The sequence below is a fragment of the Gobius niger genome (assembly GCF_951799975.1).
Source record: "Gobius niger genome assembly, chromosome: 6".
Lineage (NCBI taxonomy): Eukaryota > Metazoa > Chordata > Actinopteri > Gobiiformes > Gobiidae > Gobius > Gobius niger.
The window spans coordinates 8,939,389-8,955,572 of record NC_136857.1 but is presented as its reverse complement, the minus strand read 5'-3'; the positions used below and the strand labels follow the sequence as shown (position 1 = coordinate 8,955,572).

Genomic DNA, 16,184 nt, shown 5'->3' with positions numbered 1-16,184 from the left:
CTGGATTATTCTTACACATACTATATGTAGAGTACTGTAGATGTGCCAGAGTTGGTGAAGAGGTGTGATGTTTACTGTAGCAGTAGCAACGGGGTGCGACCTCACAGGAGACCGTGCAGACACCACGAGGGCCCCGCTCCTGTGGACTGCAGACAGCTCAGAGGAACAGGCACTCAGCAGGAGAGGCGAGCAGTGGAAAGTTTTATTCTCAAAGTATTCTGTAAGAAACTGTATTAGACCTTGAAATATCAGCACAGATCCCAATGGACAATTGTCTGCACGATTGTCTGCACAATTGTCTTAAAGGCACACGATGCACTAGTTTATAAAATGGTCAATGCGGCGTTAGATTTTGTACCAGCTGAAAAATGTTTCACGGTAGTGTCTGTTAGTGCAGTGAGTTCTTCATTGACAACCATGTAATTTATCTAGTTCACAAGCATGTGGAACGTCGTATGTGCTGTGATTATATAACTCTTGAGGACATGGATGGTGCAGGTGTAGAGTCACCACCAGATGGCAACAGTGTTCTGACTTTTGCAATGCCATGTAAAGTCAATCCCCAGCCTTCACTGTGGTGTAAAACCACAGGCTTTTCTTTTTATTTCAACCTTGCTTTTCATATTATTTGGTGGTCTTTTATATGTGCATGCAGCAGATGGACAGCTCCTCTGCTGACGGTCTTGTGCAGCAGCTTGTGCAGCAGCTGGAGGGAGAGTGGACAGTGCTGTGGGGTTTAGTTGTGAATTTCAGGAATACAGTTGGAAAAGCAAACATCAGTTTTGGGAAAATGGAAGAATGAGTGAAATGTGGGGAATTTACACCAACTGTTGCATGTAATCTTACCATAGTAGAGTGGTTAGCACTTCTACCTCTAACACTCTTGAGTCAATGGTAATCTGTGTGACCCGTGTGCACGAGGTTCATGACATACACGGTGTTGGGAGTAATGTGTTGCAAAAGTAACGAGCTACAAAAATATATTACTTTTTCCAGTAAATAAGGAATATAACGTATTACTTAAACAAAATACCTTAATATATTAGTCATTACAATTATTACAGTTACAAGTGCATTTGAATGTATGAACGAAAAAAAGCCACAGGTGTATAAGAAGTGCAGTTGTGTGTTGCTAACGTCGTAACAAAGCAGAGAGAATGGGGGAAAGAGAAGGAAAAATAAATCTTTGACTGCAGTTATGCTCTTTGACATTATTACTATTTTCAGTTTATATTTTGCCAAAGGTAACGGAAAAGTAACTCAAAGTAGTTTAACTCAGCTACATTTTTGAAACAGTGATGTGTAATACAAACATATTTCATTTTTATTGCTGTAACTACTACTACAGAATATACTACAGTTTTAAAGTAGCTTATCCAACACTGGGAGATTCACTGTTATCGAAAGAAATACCTAAAAAGACTTTCCACGAAGCCCAGTAACTGATAGATATTTTAGTTAGTAAAAAAATAGTCCTTCCGTTTTTGGTAAAGATAAGAATAGTGTTGTTTGACTTTTCTTTTTCATAGTTTGTAAAGAAAAGGGCGGTGTTTTTAACCAAATACAAAACATGTGCATAAAACTGACAATGTTATGATGTCATGTGAACAGAACCTATTGACCACAGTCAGTGAGTACCCCGACAAAGGCCCGTAGTTGACAGAGATGGGACAGAAACAGAACAGGAAGTAACAAGTTACACAAAGCAGGTATATGTAAAGTAAGCTTTATTGCCAATGACAAAAGGGAGATGATTTTCCACGGTTTATTGTATTCTGATCTTGAACAGTCCAGGAGCAGTATTTTATCAGCACGTATTATGGCCCTCATTTTTACACACACAATTTGACACCAACAATTTCACACGATCGCCAAACGCCTGCTCAGAATCCAAAAGTGGTTGACCGAATCGGGGCCATATCATGCAGGTATTAAGAGACAGGAGAGCCACAGCACGTCATGGCATAGGCCTATTTTCTGAGCAAACAGAACGACACTCATAAAGCCTCAGGCATGGCTTTTGACAATGATACGCCTCACAGACGACTACAATGGCACTTACTACAGCTTTGAAAGAAAAACGCACACAAAGGCTTTAAACGTATTGTGAATGTCAAATAACGGCACAATCGACGAATTCGGTTGCCATTTAACGGGTGTTTTGGTTAAGAATCATGAATATCTACTTTATGGCATTTTGATAGGACCACGTGGAAGATCTGATTTATTTATTTAAGTAAAAAACACGTATATATTGCACTGTTCACCAGCTCACAGACACGTAGGAAGCCAAAATGATTCAAATATCTGAAGGGCAGTAGCACGGGCATTGGCAAAAAAAAAAAAAAGGAAAAAAGAGCAAGTCCGAACACACGCACGCACACACGGGGAAGCTGAGAGCACCTGTTGTCATGGCAACACCACAATGATGGCCGAGCTCCACCGCAAAGGGACGACGGGTGAGGAGACTTCAGTCCAGCGGAGGGTTTTTTTTTTTTTTCCATGCCAATTAGGATGCAACATCAAGCCTTTCATCACTACCATCTGCACTGCGCCCTTTTGCAAACACAGGCCAAAATAACGAGGTCTGACGCAAGAAAAAAAAAGAAAATGGGGCAGTTTGACGCTGCCAAAATCTGTGGGTTACCCTTCTATTACTTTCAAAACCTTATTATTTTTGTCAGTGATTGCATTCAGTACATCAATATTGTCCCACGCCGCGAAGAAAGCCTCGCCCACTAACAGCAATCCCGTCCAAAATGAAATAATGAAATCTTAAAACAATTCAAAGATATGAGGTAACAGAAATGTGCTAAGCTTTTGTTCCATTCAATACTGTAGGCGATAATAATTACTAAACCACATAATGACAGCAGACATGCCCTCCTTCATTGGGGTCAATTTTCCCATGAGAAATGTGTCATATTCTACGTCTGCAGGACATTGTGTGTGATTGCTTCGTGAGGACTGAAATTTGTCATCCTGTAGTGTAAGGCAGTGGCGTGTAGATTTAAAAACAAACAGGTTTAGGGGCAAAGTCACTCAAGTATCAACTAATATGTCCAAAAAGCATAGCCCCTGCCAAATGTCATTATCATGATATTCTATGAGGCAATGTCGATAATTGCCATAAGCCACAATATACGTATATATCGCAAAATCACCAAAGTCTACCCTCTGATTGAGATTTACACTTTGCAGAACACAGCCCATGATTTCAGAACTCTGCTCCATTTTTACCCTTCTTTTGGTCCTGATTTAGTATTTTTTTGCATTCCAAATGTAAATTGCTAATGACTTCTGTTTAAATTTGTATTGTGTAATAACATCATTATTGCAATACTGTCATATTCTTTCCTCATTTCATGCTATCAGGTCATTTCAGCATCATTTGAGACCAATTAGCGTGAATAGTCTACATTTATACTGTACAGGATGAGTAAGTGCGGAAATTGTAATGTAAAAAAATTAAAATCTTTGGTTCAAAATGATACATCTACAATAAAGACTTCGTACATCATATAGAATAGATCTCCAACTGTTTGTGAATACATGATTATATATATATTAGTACTCTCTATAGGTTTCTGTTAGTATAGATAGGAACTTCTCTGTAAAATATACTGTGGGGCTGCATGTTCATGAACAGATGTAGCATATTAGCAACAACACATTCACAGGGCATGAACCACGAGGAGCACACATAGGCTAAAACTACAGCGAGACACCCCATTTAATCTGGACACATGACACTGGACCATCTCAGCGTACCAATCATGCAAAACAGAAATCAATTACTACTATATTTAAAAAAAAAAAAAACACTACTAAACCCATACACACACACACACACGTACTGTACACATATCGATAAAGTACTTCAAAGTGCACCATTTTCCACAGTTTCAACAATATCAAACTCAAATAGAAAAGGGTTTGAAAGAGCAAATCAGAACGTCATAGCTGGGCTGAACTCATAGTAGCACACACAGCAGCACTGAACATAGTGTAGGCACCATCTTGCTTTTTACATCGTCAGCAGACCCAAAACAGAAAACCACAGCTATTGAAGAGAAGGGGACCGATACAAGCACACAAACCTAAACAGGTAGACAGTACATTTTGTCACTGCATAGAGTTCAAAAACACAGTCCGGCAGTTAGCAGTGCCACGCTAAGGTCACCTGATCCTACGAGCGCTCCGCCCTTCTCTGTACATCAGTGGCTAGTGTACCTCGGTAACATTTACGACCCTCCCGTGGCCCTTCGTGGCAGCTCAGTTGGCCTGCACTGGTTTCGGTCCCACCGCGACGCCGTTGCAGTCGAGGATGTACTGCAGACAGCTGTTGGGAGGATCTTTCATGGGCTCTCCGTCGGTCTTTCCTTTCAGGCCGGTCCCCTGGAAAGGCAACCATACGTTGAAGATCTCATCCCTACTGCTTAGACCTGTCACATCTATATGCACATATAGTTAGTTCACGTTTTCATACCCCTCTGCCCATATTTTAAAACAGCATTATCAAGCCTTTATTATGGTATCAGATGCATAAAATAGTTGTCAACTGAACTGAACTGCAACGTTTTCAGTAGCAATACATTTCCTTTAACCTCTTAGCCCCCGCCTTAAAGGAACAGGCCACCGTTTTTCCATACTGACATATGTTCTTACCATTGCTTAGATGAGTTCATGCATAACTGTCTGGTCTTTGTGCGTGTGCTCAGTCACGCAGATGTTGTTAGCATTTAGCCATTTAAGCTTAACTATTTGCATCAACTCGTCTAAGCTCAGGTAAGAACATATCTCAAAAAGGAAAAACGGTGGCCTATTCCTTTAACCAAGCGCATTTTCTCCAAATCTAAAAGCTTCTTGACTGGAGCTTACAGCCTTTAGGCCAGATTAATGCCTCATTTGAAACCTAAGGCCTACAAAACTGATTGTGACTTTTTTTTGTGTGTTGTCGCTGCGTTATTGTCACATTTTTGTTGCGTTTGTGTCACTTTTTAGTCGTGTAATTGTTGCTTTTCCAGCACTTCTTGTCGCTATTTTGTGGCTTTTTTTGTTGCTGCAATTTCATCCTCGCATTCGTCGCTTTTTTCAAGATGCTTTGAGATTTGGGCGATGCTAAACTGGAGAAAATGCCCTTAGTTCAGGTGGGGGTAAAGAGAGTAAAGTTTGCGGCAAAGACAGGCCCCTTACCTGTGACGGTTGGATGGTGGTGGGTCTCGGTGGAGCGTTGGCTTGTTTCTCTGCTATTAAGTTCATTCTGTCCAAGACCATGTCGGCGATGAGCTGTCTGTCTTCAGCCTGGTGTTCCCCTACCAGAGGCATGGAAGAGCCAACCACCTGTGAAAGAGGCAATGACATGGCAATTTTCATGAATGAAGGACTAGTAGAGAGAGGGGGCTGGGGTTGCCGTATGTTTGTTTGTTTTACATTGCTGATCCGTGGGTTACATACAAAAAGATGTACACGATTGCCGTCTCCTTTTTATTAAATGCCACAAAACACATTTCTTGAATTCGTGTGCTTCTGTGATAGCCAAAGTCGTCCTCTCAAGTGGCAAAAGGGCTTGGAGTCGCTATGCTGAAAACGCATCCTCAAGTGGGATGTGTTCATCAAGTGTAAGGATTTTATTGAGCTGGAAAAGGACCAAATGTCATTAAAAAAAAGCTGCGTCAGAGCATCTCGAAAACCGGTGCTCTTATGAGTGTTTAGCACCAAACAAAAGGGACCAATTCAAGTTGCTTGGTAGGGAAGATGTGTAAAAACATGGAGCATCTCTTCTTCCATTTTATTTTAACAGTGTATGACGTAACTACTGCACTGCTCTTGCATCCCTCACATGTAACGGACACAGCTCTTACCTCTGTAATGTAATCTTTGCCATCTTTTCCATGTATGGCTTTGATGGCACAGATATCCAGCCCCCCGAATATCTCTGAGCAGGTGTCAACCCAAAGCTTGTACCTAAAGAGTGAACACGTATAGTATATTTACACGTAAGTGAAAGCAATAGAATACAGTTACTACAGCTGCACTCACCTGTCTGTCATAGCCACCTGCTCCAGCATGGCGGACCCCGTGTTGGTCTTCCAATTCCCAGATATAGACGTCCTCCTAGAGTGAACAAACCACTTTGGAATAACACTGAAGCGACAATGTGCACAATCCATGTATTTTAGGCATTTAAAGGAACAGGCCACCGTTTTTGCATACTGAGATATGTTCTTACCTGAGCTTAGACGAATTGATGCGTACCTGTCTGGTCTTTACGCATGCGCTCAGTCACGCAAAAACACCAAAGATGTTGTTAGCAGTTAGCCTCTCCTCCTCTCCTCTATGGGGCCTAATGGGGGTGAAGTTAGAAGCGACCAAGCTCTTCCACATTTTCCCTATTTAAATACGGTTATGTGAAGAATTACACCATCCAATATAGTTACACAACTATACTTGAATCGTGTAACTGCTCACGTAACCGTTTGTGTCCATGAGGAGAGGAGGAGAGGCTAAATGCTAACAACATGTTTGGTGTTTTTGCGTGACTGAGAGCAAAGACCAGACAGGTACGCATCAGCTCGTCTAAGCTCAGGTAAGAACATATGTCAGTATGCAAAAACGGTGGCCTGTTCCTTTAACATTAATTTCATGCGAACACCTAGACTATTTCTTTTTTCACAAAGGGGAATGAAAAGGTTTTTTAAAAAAAAGCTAGAAAAAATAGGTTCCAGCTATTACCAAGACCTTATTATTTGAGACACATGCCCTGAAATGCTCAGAATGAGTGCAGGTGAAGCTGTGTGGACTTTATGAGCACCACCATGTGACATCAGCAAGTGATTTCTTCTCTCTTTCTTCTCTCATCTCTTAGCAGGATAATGACTTAAACATGCATGGATGAAACTTCGCAACTCTAGGCATGTTTTTTTTTCGTAATATAATTTAAAGCTCAGAATACAGTACAGTTTAGCATGACATGGGTCTGCAAACTTACATGTAGGCTTTATAGTCATTGCCGATCTTCTGGATTCTGATGTCGTACTTGGAGTCAATGAGAGGCTCTGTGGTGGTGTACGTCTGGGTTAGCGCCACGACACTCGCGATGTCCTGGAATTTCGTGTGATTGTCTACTTTCACCTGGACGCAGAGAGAAAAAAAAAAGATTGCAGTTCATTGGAATATGCGATTTTGTGATGTGGCTGGATAAATATATTGAGATAGTAAACTTGTTGCTAATAATAATAGTAATAATGATACTGTAGAGTGTTCACAACCGTACCTTTCCAATACCGGAGTGAGCATGTCCGATCTTCACCACGACTGGGAATGTAGGCATACTGACCTATGTAAAGAAAATGCGTGACTCATTTTCCACTTATACAATTGTCCTCATGTAACTAAAAAAAAAAAAGTCTCACCATTTCCTTATAGTTTGGATAAAATGTCTGCTCGATCAAAGGGAACTTCTCTGCCCCCAACTTCCTGTGGGTGTTGATGAGCTGGGCAAACTGGACACACAAGAAAACAGTTCATTCAATCTTGTAGAGCAGATGACAGATCTTCTACAAATGTATATTTACCATGGTAACAAGCGAAAATGAGGCACAATAAATACATTTTTCAGCTGTGTTTCAAATTATTACCATGAAAAATATTAGTGTCCATTATTACACTTTTAATAGATAGCTCGATCCTATTTAATTACCATACTATTACTGTGCTATAAAACACAAAGTTTGAAGCAAGTTAATGTCTCTTGAAGTAGTCTTTTTAGCATGATACCTGTAGACTTCATCAACCTCTTAACCCCCGCCTTTAACCGAGTGCATTTTCTCCAGTTCAGCTTTACCCAAATCTAAAAGGTCAGTGTAACGCCTCATTTGAAAGCTAATACCTACAAAACAGACTTTATCTGATCTTCTTCCTTCCGTTGTTGCCGTGTTTTTGGCACCATTTTTTGCTCTTTTGTGGGATTTAAAAAAAACAAACTTTTTCCATTACATTTTTGTCACTGTGTCGTCACGTTTTCTTCGTTCTTCTGCTGCGTTTTCATCTTCGTTTTCGTCTCATTTTTGTTGCTGCTTTGACACTTTTTTCCCCAGAAGCTTTTAGATTTGGGTAAAGCCAAACTGGAGAAAATATGCTCGGTTTAGGCAGGGGTTAAGAGGTTATCCGGTAACATCGCTTAAAACAATAAGTTCAGCAAAAGTCCAGTTTTACTCATATTTTATTTTACGGATGAATTTAGTGGCATCTTAGCCTTGTTTTGGTCCTGACTTAGTAAATGTAATGAAACACTCTTAGTAATACCATCATTGATATATTCAGGACTGTTTCTAATTCTCTTCCTCATATTGCGCGGCCCTGAAGGGAAGCCGCAGTCATCCGCTGCGTTCTTATTCAAACACTGGAACTGAGCAGCTAAGTGCCTACCGCCCATGGCTTGTCACAAAGATTATAGATGGACTCCAGTGAGTTGATGCTGGGGACTCCTCCGTACTGCAGGCCAATAATCAGGTTTCGGAAGTCCTCGTTCTGGGTCATGCTGAAGGCGTGCTGGCGGATGAGGACAAAGTCGGGCTTGAATGACCTACAAAACAGTACCATGTTAGACGGATTGTGGCTAATTTGAAGTCAATAGTTAGACATTGCGGGTGCTGCACTGGTCACCCAAGTTAATTATATTCAAATAGAAATGTTACAAAGTGAGAAAACCTAACATTTCATACATTCTGTGTGTATTCCTGTACAATAATTGACATAAAACTTTTGCTCTGAAGTAAATTAAATTCTTTGCACAAGTAACAGAAAGATAAAGCCTCTGTAAAAGCCTGAGTGTAGATTCTTTTTAAGAACAGTAACTCACTTGAACTGATCTCCAACACAATAACATAGGAAATAGAGGGGTACACAACACTTCCTTGAATGCACTGTAAGATAGATGTCTGTTGTTGTTGTTCTTACCTGACAACTTTGGTGCCACTCCTCAGAACTTGCATGTTAACAGTGCATGTCCCGTTAGCATTCGCCACAACATTGATCTCTTTAAATTCAGCCTTACAAATGAAAGACAAGCAGAGGGAGTTTAAGGGCAATGCGCTATTTCATTTCATCAACATAATCTAACGAAGCATACCTGCTCTACTTTAAGGTCATAATCCCCGTACACTTTCTTCCCACGGAGCAGCTTGGCCCTGTAAAAAGAAAGCCAAAATAGACTTTATTTAAGAAAGACGGCACGAGGTGTGAGAATCAAACCTGGCTCCATCTTGAGCGCTAACTACAAGACACGGTGCCAATCGTTGTGTGTTTAAAGTCCTGTTTTATTATCTTTTAGTCTAGTCAGTGATTAGTTTGACTTCACTACACAGCAATGAGTTTCCCTACCTTTCAAAATACAGAGATACAAATGAGTCCATGCAAACTCCACAGCAGCCCATAAAAATCCCATGAGCTGTACCTAGCCTTGCCAAGTGTAGAAATAACAAAGCTGACTAAAGACCTCCGACCCGACTCCAGCTCAGGCATTTTTTTTATCTTTTTTTTCCAGGCTAGATTTTCACTGTCAGGAAAGTGGCTGCAGTGACAGAGACAAACAAAGACGCCCACGTTCCTCTGAAAGGCTGTATCATCTCTAAACGCAGGGGACCGGGGAACGGGTGAAAGGCACAATTGCTAGATCACGTACAATAAAACCACGCATGAAGGGATGTGGAAAGAGATGCGCTGCGGTGGGGAGGGTCAAGCAAAAAATGTGATTATATAAATAGGGTGCTTTACTAGAAATTGACAGGACAGGCTAACTTTAATCACCCCATTACTGTTTGGTCTGAATCACAAAATGGCAACGATCTCTATTCCGACTCTTTATTCCTTGGTCAGTAACTGATCTTGTCCTAGGTTTCTCCACAATCTGATAATTATTTGTTATCACCTTTAGATTCAGAAGATTTTCAATGTTCAAATGTGTCCAGACAGAGATGGTTTCAACATGTTAATATGAGGTATAATGTAGCAAAAGAGGACAAGGAGTTAGTGGCTGTGAAAGAAGGGGAAAAGACTAAGATGGGGGCAGATGATTCATCGTGAGACCCTTGAGAAGAAACTCTAGAAGAAAAAAGACATTTCCATAACTGAAAGATGTGTCAAACAGCCCTCAGCCGTTAGCAGTTTACAACCAGTAGGCAAATTTGTACATATACATTTTGATATTCGCAAAACACATCAAAAAGAGAGGCAGACTGCGTTTTTCTGCACAGCATCTCCCTACCATGCAGTTGACGGGTTTCAGCATAATTAGAGAGGAAGCAAACCTGAATTATTAATCTTGCCAATCTAATTTGAGAATGCAGATCTTACTTGGCTGTGGGGAGAAACAAGCTTTAGTTTATGAATCACAGCTCATCCAGAGAGCAGATTTCCCCAGCTATAAAAGGCCACCTCACAGTATCAAAACATCTATTTCCCTAAAGCTTCAGGAACTATCAGATTCAGGGCTCGGAAAAATATTTGTATAGAAAACTGATATTCTTAATATATTGTTTAGAATCTGCTTTGTCATTCAGAGGACACATCATCTGACACAAGGAGGCAATGACTTTCCAAACAAATTCCACCGATTTGTGTCTCCACTGAACAACAAGCTGCAATCACCTCCATTAACATCCGGACTTAAGTGAGTTCACCTTTTTCGTCTGTGTTGCCTGGGAATGATGGCCCAAACCCAGGTAAACAAGCCTAAAATGACAGCCATCTCTCCGGGGAAGGACGAGATTGGCTGAATGTTTCACTTGGATCATTTATTTGTTCCAGTCAATACAGTCTCTCATGAATTACCAATGAGATGACTCTAAGACATCATGTTGTGCATCAATCAAATTAAATGCAGTATCTTAATCGGGGCAGTCTCGATGGCTAGCATTTGCAAAATATGTATTGCTACATTGTTCTTTTCAAAGATACCCATGGGAGTGTGATGAGCAAAGAATGGGCTGCTCAGTTTAGGAAAAATATGTATTTTGGGATTTTTCTGACAAGTGATGATGATAGTTTGCGACTGATGTTTTCATTCAAGATTCAGGTCACAGTGGACATTTCAGACTCATACAGTGGCAATAACATTTAAGACTAGATTGATGGACATTCAAATCTGAAATAACATGCTGCTCAGCATGCTGCTTAACTCTTATCACCGCATGCATGTAGTACTTTTTCAGAAAAGGTTTAACCATATAAATGTGTAATGTTGTTTATTGGCAATGTCATGATTTAGCAAAATCAAAAGTCTCACAATATAAATGTGGACAGTTATAACACAGGATTCAAAACTATGAGGCAAAAATAGCCTATATTTTGTTGGAGCAGTGGGAAAATACGGACTCAGCTATTACTGTTGAATAATTCGATAACCAATTTTTTTAAATATGCCACTTTTGTTCAAACAGAGGCTTAATTTTTATGAGCAATGCATTAAATCAAAAATGATTACAGTATTATGGTACTGCCTCACTAGGCGCCTGCAGTGCCCGCTGTCTTCTCTCTCCCTCAGTGATAGCCTGGCTTGGCTATCAGTCAGGAAGGACTCTTATTATTACTTCCGCTCTGCAGTGGCTGGATTGGTTGTGCGTAGAAAGAAGGCTGGAATGTTGTTCACGTGACTAACTGAGAGGAAAGTGCAATCTGCATCAGCTGTCTACATAAATTACGCAGCACGTATATGTAAAGACTAGAGACGAAGTGGAGCTCTACATTTATGAGGTGTTTTGGAGTAGGAACAGAACAGAACAGAAAAGAAAAGAAAGGTTTATCTAAGCTGAGGCTGAAGCTGCTAAGCTCCTGGTCCATGTTCACTGTCTATTCAAGTGAGATGTTAACGCTCAGTGCCTAAAAAGGTCCCTACCAACACATTGACACCAAACCTATGCCCTTGATTCCACTGAACCACTGTGATTCCAGTTCAGTCAGAGGCACTGGGAAATCTACTGAGACTACTCACATATATACAACCTCCACAGGGCAGCAAGGGGCATCTCTCTCTGTGACAAAGGCTGAAGTGGTCACCACCTGTTTGTGGGTTTGTAAAAATGTCAAAAGGCCAAATGCTTCAGTAAATGAGCGGCTGGCTGCTGAAGACACATTTACGCTATTTGAAAGAACGATAGCAGAGTATGAGGAGGAACTGTATCGCTCCAAACAGGAGAGTCAGAGGAAACAGTGGGTCATGAGGATCGAACTGGCCAGAGGGAATGGCCCCAGTCTGGACCAGGAAATCACACACACTCCACGAATTAAAGAGGAGCCAGAGGAACAGAAGGAGGAAGTTCAGCTGTCAGTGTCTGTCCCAGAGTCAAGTGCTGTCTGTGCGAAGGCCAAAGAGTCCTCACTGTCTAAACAAAGACCATTCTCCATTTATGCACAAGATTTATGAGTTTTTTTGTTGTAACTATCATATATATTTGTTGTCCATAGTTTTTGTGAAATGAGCATCTTTAAACCTGTAAAAATGATAATAATAATAACACAAACTATATGGTACTATATGGTAGGATCATTTGGAGATATCACTAATGATTTCAGTTTGTGACTGCCTAAAACGACACTAAATTCAAAGCAGCGAATGTATTCTTGCGGAAGACAGTCCCATCTGCTCTTCCTGTTACGAGCAATTTATAGCACAGCCTCCGTGGAACAAAACACACACACCCGTCTTCACTTGTCTGGAAGCTCCATCAATACAATGTAAACATAGACATTGCTCAGAATAGCTTTACTCTTTACATAAGGACCTGTATTAATTTGCATCTAAGAACATTTTCTAATTAATTATTGTAAAAACTATGTACAAAAGTGCCAAAAATGTTACGAATAGAGGTTGGATTGCTGAAGATTGACAAATATATATAGGTCATTAGTCTAAGACTAGGCCTAATTCAAATATAAAATTAGAGCCTTTATGCTTACTTTTAGAATGATTTTATTTATCTATATCTGAAGGCTGTATTTTGTGTTTGAAAATTGCATTATAATTTCCACAGTTACATAATTAAAGGCTATAGAAATGGTAATGGTAAAAGAGACAGACTACTTCATACTATATCAAAACTGAGTATTACAAATCTAGTATGAGGAAAACTTTCAGTACGCCTCTCTGGGGTGTAAAATCTAGATCACAACAACAGTGAAAGAACTGAGAAAAAAAGTGCAAACACCACCACCGAGCCATAAAAAATAGATGCGGCACCCATCCAGACTGAGTGCTCTGAAAGTGAGAGCGGCGGAAGATGCCAAAACGAACTGGATACATGTACATAACAGCCAAATACTGTATTATTCATTTCTCAAAATCTGGAAACTTCCACCAATAGTTTAACACAACCAGCACTGATATATCAGAATTGCAAAATGCACTCTCACTGGCTGCGTATTGAAACACTAAGCCAACTCGACCTCAGATGACTTTGTTTTCAGTGAATTTGTATGATGTCGACTAAGAAAAAAAGAATACATCAAATTATGCGCTGGAGTGACTCGTTGTACAAACATGATGCATGAGGGAATCTGTCGCTGTAGCTTCTGATCCAATTAGTATTGATCGACATTTAGCTAAAACAAATGGCCGGCCTCCTGCATGAAAACAAGAATCTGATTATTTTATCTTGTTTTTCTTACAACGGAGTAAAGAGTCTTGATGTAACATTAAATAAACATAAACCTTTGCATGTACACCTCAAAAGTGTAATTGCACTGACATACTGCTGTGCACTGCAACATCTCTTTAGCTTTATGGGTTTCTGTCTCTGGGTGGCAGCTGATAATTGGCCATGAATAGACGTAATTACACAAATGTGTGTTGAAACACTTGTCATGCCTAGCAATGTGTTGTTTATTTCAGTGAAATAGTGTCATGTAATGCATGCTAACATTTAGCCGCCAGATTAGGTGCTTGCTTGATTAGAAGACATGGAATTCATCAGAGACATATTCCTTCTTAAGCCAGTGCAAATCAGTCCATATCGATTACTGAAAACCACAGTTAATGATGTGGTGGATCTTTCTGCCCATCACTGAAAAGGATTCATCTTGTTTTTTCCCTGATCTGCAACAACATGTGCCTATAACAACAGTATCACAGACATTACCCTCCTTGTATGTGTAGGGCATGTCATGTGATCATATACACAGCAGCAAGGGGAAACCCCATTGATAAACAGAAGCACTGCAGCACATGAAATGCAGGACTGAGATGCATAAAATATTCATTATGTTAGAGACACCTTACAATTCCCTGATATCATGCAATTATGTAAAAAAAACAATTGAACACATAAATTCATTAGAATATTTGATTAAAAAATAAACAAACAAACAAAAATCAACCCAACAACATAAAGACAGAAAAGAAGAAATTTGACATTTTTGTGTTATGGTTTGATTTCATTTTGTTAAAAAAATGTTCCATCTGTAATTCTGTATACAAGCTTAACATGTTGATTTGTGTTGGAAATGGACCACCTGTGCAAAAAATGCATGCATCCCCATAGTGCTTCATTTGCATGATAATTAGGCTGAATAAAACCTTGTCTTACCATTCCTGTGAGGGCTCATCGATGACCAGAAGTATCTTGAACTTCTTGGATGTCGTGACTTGGGTTTGCTCCACTAGCCCGGCTGACGCTGCTGTCTGCTTTACTACATTGGTGATGGAGCTGAAGAAGCTTCCACCGGTGGACTGAGAAGGCTGGGCTTTCCTCTCCGAACCGGGGGAAGTGGCAGGAGGCGCAGGACCCACTGAGGTGGGAGATTTGGCGGATGAAACCTGAGGAGGAGGAGGCTGCGTGGGGTCAGGCCTCTGGAGGTCCGATATGTAGCCATTGGGCAGGTTGGAGATAAAAGTGCTGTCCGACAGGCGCCGACGCAAGTAATTCATGTCTGCGGGATGGAAGAGCAGAAAGAGAGAGCAAGAAAAAGGCGTGGAGTGTGCAGAGGAGTCCCTATTTGTCGCCCTGTGCACTGTGGTTGATAATGGCTGAGCTCTCAATGCAAACTCCTAGCAAATGCAATCAGCGGAGCATCCTCAGAGCTCCCACTCACGGGCAATGACGCTGCAGCCCCCCTCAGCCAATCCCCTCACCCCGCACTCTCCTCCACCACAGCCCAAGCCTCTCCTTCCCCGTCCTCCCTCCTCTCATCTGCACCCCTCCCCCACTCTCTGCTTCCTCACAAGCTTCATGCTTTTAGGAGCTACAGCAGAGAACAAACAGGAGGTTCTACTACAACTGAGTATGGGGCAAATGGGTGATATTTCATAATTTCATCACTCACAAATTTTAAATATCTATTTGTTTCTTGGGCATGCACAGTATGACCTTGTACCTGGAATAAAATCTAAAATGGCTGTTAGGGCCAATAGAAACAGGATGACGGGCGTAACCGGCAGTCTCATGAGAACAGCATATCACTTTTTTTTTTTTTTTTTTTAAATGCATTCACTGAGTAAACAAAGCATTCTTCAATACAGGTTACACATTGGCATTGCACAACTATTTTCAAAGCACTACTGGGTTAACATAAAGGTAGGCCAAGTAGACTGAAGTCTTCTGCAGGGTCAACTCAACCCCGCACAATCAATAATAATAATATGGTCAATAATATTGTCAGAAAGGTCATACCTTGAACTGTAAGCGCATAATAGAGATAATAGTGACGCTTATGGACTAGTGTAGGGTAAAATGGCTTATGGCAATAATCAAGGCTTGGCTTATGTGCTGCATTAGTGTTTGGTTTTCACCCTTAAACTTACTATTCAAGTAAAAGCAGAAATTCAATTAGTTCTGAGCATCTTATAGTGTGGAATAATTTTTATACTGAATATGTCTATTTTAATTTTGTTTATTTGTTTTAAACAATATGGTTAAAGAAAATGATACAATTAATTATGTTAGTTTTATATTTTAATGTTAATACGATATTCAGTTTTGTTGCTCAAGCCAGTGTGGTTCTGATAACAAGCATTTTAGCCTAAACATCTACTATCAAGAGATGTTGGACTGTGTTTGGCTGTTGCCTGTAGCAGGTCGCTAGTGCCACCAGCTGGTAGTAAAGGTTAATGTGCCTGCACATGGTAGTATTTATTTACACTATTAGGTTTTGCATACACGTGTAGTAACCGTCTATCAATACTGGGGTTT

At 40.5% G+C, this 16,184-nt stretch overlaps 1 protein-coding gene across 1 annotated transcript; it reads right to left on the bottom strand.

Annotated features, from left to right (window-relative positions):
- Positions 1-3,359: 3,359 nt before the first annotated feature.
- syn2a (synapsin IIa) lies at positions 3,360-15,106 on the bottom strand. Its single transcript, XM_079558479.1, has 11 exons — positions 14,583-15,106; positions 9,134-9,191; positions 8,962-9,053; positions 8,431-8,587; positions 7,416-7,505; positions 7,277-7,339; positions 6,992-7,134; positions 6,043-6,117; positions 5,865-5,967; positions 5,197-5,343; positions 3,360-4,398 (listed from the first exon to the last, which is right to left on the bottom strand). Exons 1-11 carry the CDS (start codon positions 14,921-14,923, stop codon positions 4,276-4,278), a joined length of 1,392 nt encoding a protein of 463 aa, XP_079414605.1. The 5' UTR covers positions 14,924-15,106; the 3' UTR covers positions 3,360-4,275.
- Positions 15,107-16,184: the final 1,078 nt, after the last annotated feature.

Bases quoted from the DNA above. Each gene is read 5' to 3' on its own strand.
- syn2a (XM_079558479.1), bottom strand. From the start codon at position 14,923: ATGAATTACTTGCGTCGGCGCCTGTCGGACAGCACTTTTATCTCCAAC. The intron at 6,118-6,991 runs GTAAGTTTGCAG...TGTTCACTCTAG, and splicing joins AATGACTATAAAGCCTACAT to GAGGACGTCTATATCTGGGA. The intron at 5,968-6,042 runs GTGAGTGCAGCT...TTCACTCTTTAG, and splicing joins CAGGTGGCTATGACAGACAG to GTACAAGCTTTGGGTTGACA.